Source organism: Myzus persicae, unplaced genomic scaffold, assembly GCF_001856785.1.
Source record: "Myzus persicae strain clone G006 unplaced genomic scaffold, MPER_G0061.0, whole genome shotgun sequence".
Classification (NCBI taxonomy): Eukaryota; Metazoa; Arthropoda; class Insecta; order Hemiptera; family Aphididae; genus Myzus; species Myzus persicae.
The window spans coordinates 1-3,632 of NW_019101834.1; the positions used below are offsets into that span (position 1 = coordinate 1).

General features: G+C 26.9%; 1 protein-coding gene across 1 annotated transcript; it reads right to left on the minus strand.

Annotated features, from left to right (window-relative positions):
* Window positions 1-1,654: 1,654 nt before the first annotated feature.
* LOC111030559 lies at window positions 1,655-3,218 on the minus strand. Its single transcript, XM_022310109.1, has 2 exons — window positions 2,947-3,218; window positions 1,655-2,881 (listed from the first exon to the last, which is right to left on the minus strand). Exon 2 carries the CDS (start codon window positions 2,778-2,780, stop codon window positions 1,680-1,682), a length of 1,101 nt encoding a protein of 366 aa, XP_022165801.1. The 5' UTR covers window positions 2,781-2,881; window positions 2,947-3,218; the 3' UTR covers window positions 1,655-1,679.
* Window positions 3,219-3,632: the final 414 nt, after the last annotated feature.

The following is a 3,632-nucleotide window of genomic DNA, read 5'->3' on the forward strand; positions in this document are numbered from 1 at the left end:
TTCTTTAATAGCTAATGCTTCTAAGTATATCGCTTTCTTTTTACTTTGTGCACTTGTTAATTTTTTTGAAAAATATGCTACTGGTTTTTCGTTATTATCTGATTGAGGTTGTTTCAATACTGCTCCCAATCCTATAATACTTCCATCAGTATAAATTTTGATTGGTAATTTAGGAACATAAATAGTCAAAATTGGTGTTTTACATAAATAATTTTTTAAATAATTGAAGGCTTTTTGACATTCTTGTGACCAAATAAATTTTTGGTTTTTTCTAAGCAATCTATGCAGTGGTTCTAAAATAGTTGCAACCTTCGGCACATATTCATGATAGAAATTAATTTTACCTAGAAATTGACGAATGTTTTTTTGTGTAGTTGGCGTTGGGAAGTCCATTATTGATTTTAGATTATCTGTCATAGGTCTCACTGTATTATAACCTATTATATGACCTAAGTAATCTACTGTATCTGTTGCAAAAAAACATTTTGATAACTTTAACTTGAAACCTTCTTTTATTATTGCATCCAATAATTTTTTTAAGTGTTCTAAATGTTTTTCAAATGTTTTTGAAAATATCAATATATCATCAATGTAGTTTACTGTGAAATTTGTCAACTCATATTTTCTTATTATATTGCTTAGAATTCTTTGGAATATTGCCGGTGACGTTTTCATTCCAAAAGGCAGACACGTCCATTGGTAATGACCATCCTGGGTGACAAAACCTGTTTTACTTCTGTCTTCAATTCTTAATGGAATTGACCAAAAGGCAGAATTAATATCTAATTTTGAAAAAAATTGGCAATTTCTAGTTTTTGTTACTAAGTCTTCTATTCTTGGAAATGGTTGTGACTGTGGTATTATTATTTTATTCAATTCTCTAAAGTCTATACACAGTCTAGACTTTTTATTTTCATCTTTTTTAAATGCAAGAGTCACGGGTGCTGCAAAGGGGCTATAAGATTCTTCTATCAAGTTCCTCTTTAACAGCCTTGCTATTTGTTGCTCAATTTCTTTTTTATCTTCCATTGTACAATTGTATGGTCGCTTGCTGCAATATTTGTCTATTGTCAGATCAATTCTAGCTTCATATTCTTGTACAGTTCCAATATCAAATTTATCTTTAGCAAATATTTGTTTATATTTATTTACTAGGTTAATAATTGATTTTCTATTTTCCACACTTAAGTGATCTGTAATTGCTTTAAAATTATTGGTATCGATGCATTCATTGAAATTTATTTCATGGATACCTTCTTTATTTTTATTTTTTTCTGTTATATATGCCTTTTCAGGATTATCTTTTTTGCAATTATTATTGTCACAATTAGATTATTTCCCTTTTTGTACTATACACAGATTTTCATCTTGAGATAAATGAAATTGTTTTATTAGGTCTAGTCCAATGAGAAAATCATACTTGAAATTTTCATTGTCTATCACAAAGACATCAACATCTTTTTCTATGTTGAAAATTTTAACTTTTATTTTGATTAAGTGATCGGTTTCATTCACACCATTGATTGTTCTTAATTTTGCTTTTTTAAATTCAGATTTGTTTATTTTTAATTTTAGTGTTTTTGCATTAATGAGTGATACATTTGATCCTGTATCATAAACCCCATTTATAACAAATTTTTTACATATTGTAACTTTTAATTCAATCAATGGTGTGTATACTAGTTTTTTGGATTTTGTTCATCTGTCTCTATGGCTATAAAAGAATTGTTTATTTTTTTCTCTTTTTCTTGCGCATCTTTATACCAACAACTTTCTAATGGATGAAAACGAACTTTGTTTAATTTTTCTTTACAAATTGTACATGGTGTTTTTAATTTAAATCCTTGTTCATTTACTTTTTTAGGTATATCTGGTTTTTTTTTATTTGTTAGGTGTTCTAACTTACCCAATTCATTATATAGATCCTCTGTTTCAATTAAAGTGTTTCTATCAATTTTATCGGTTACATAGTTGGGTAGACCTACTGCAATTAAATCAATCAGTGTACTCACATCAATACTTTTCCTTGTTTCTAACATCAACTTTTCTTTTCTTAATGCGTATTCTATTAGTGATCCTGTTTGATATTTAAAATTAATTGCATACCTGATTGGATTCCATCCTTTATTAGCAAAAGTGTCACAGAATCTTTTTTTCCAGTCCAACCATTGTGAGTTAATAGTTAGTTTTATTAAGACACATTCATACCAATCTATACATGATTTTTCTAGGAAAAGCTTCAATAATTTAATTTTTTTCTCATCTTGTGTCACATTGAATCTGTTGCATTCATCTTCAAATTCATTCAACCATTGACTAGCGTTTTGTGTTTTATTGTTAAACTTATTTATAGTTAACTCTTTTGCAATTTTTTCAATAGGTTTTTCATCTGACTTTCGATTACTTTCAATTAATTTTTCTACTAATTTTTCCAATGTCGTTGTTTGTGCAGACTCATTCGTAGTATTATTATCTATTGTTAATTCTTCTAAGTAATAATCTCTGAATTGTAAATTTTCCTCTTCATCGAGGTAGACTTCTCTAATTTTATCAGTAACCGTCATCCAGATTTTCCTAAATTGATTTCTTTTTGTTATACTTTTTTTCACTTTTGAAAATATTTCATTGTTTGATATCACTGTATGTAATGATGCCTGTTGTAATTCATCAGGCAAAATAAACTTCCTCTCATCTGGAGTTTCAATTGAGGTTATGCAGAGTATATTTGTTTTTCCATCTGTACTACCTCTCATTTTAAATTCAAACTTCAATTTTTCCATTGTTTCTTTTTCTCTTTAAACGAGAATGTTGTTTTATAATAATATATTTTAATTATTGTCACTCTGGGGCAAGATTAGTATAATAAACTGAAACGTTTCTCCTGTAAAAGTGAGTTTATTATATTATAATGATATTTACAACTTATTTACTAGATAATTTACAAACCTGTAAAAGTGAGAAACAACATTCAATGTTTATTGATCCCAATCTTGTCTCTCACAAAGTCACAAGTTACAAAATATATATTAACAAATTAATTTAACAATTATAACAAATTACTCTAAACATAATAATTAATTTATCCTATCACATATTCACATGGTATTGTATCTTATCAAATCATTCAAAATAATTGATATAATATGATATCACATAATATGTCTTATCAGCCTACCTTATCAACTAACGCGAATTCAAATACCTAAGAAGTATACTTCTTATATGTATCTATTAATGGCTATTATATTGTTGAAAAATACAATTATTAAATTAAAACATATTATTGTTTCATAAATGGAATAAAGTACAACATAAACTTTATTCAATCTGTTACAAAAACTGAACAATAAGTTTTGTAAATAAAATAATATAAACTATGACATGAAAATAACATAAGGGTAAAGAGGAGGTACTTCTGTATGAAAAAGTAGTTGTGCCTACTAAATTTATTTTATATGGGTCTACATATTTTCATTTTAGTCAAACAAGTAACAATATCACTTTATTTTCTACCTTATTTTGAGTTACTTGTATGCGTTCTATAATATGAAGATGAGAGCGTTTGGATCGTACAAATTATTTATTATATTTTTATTTAGTCATTTTTGGGAATTTCATTGGTCAAAATGACG

Coding starts and splice junctions, on each gene's coding strand:
- LOC111030559 (XM_022310109.1), bottom strand. CDS start 2,780: ATGGAAAAATTGAAGTTTGAATTTAAAATGAGAGGTAGTACAGATGGA.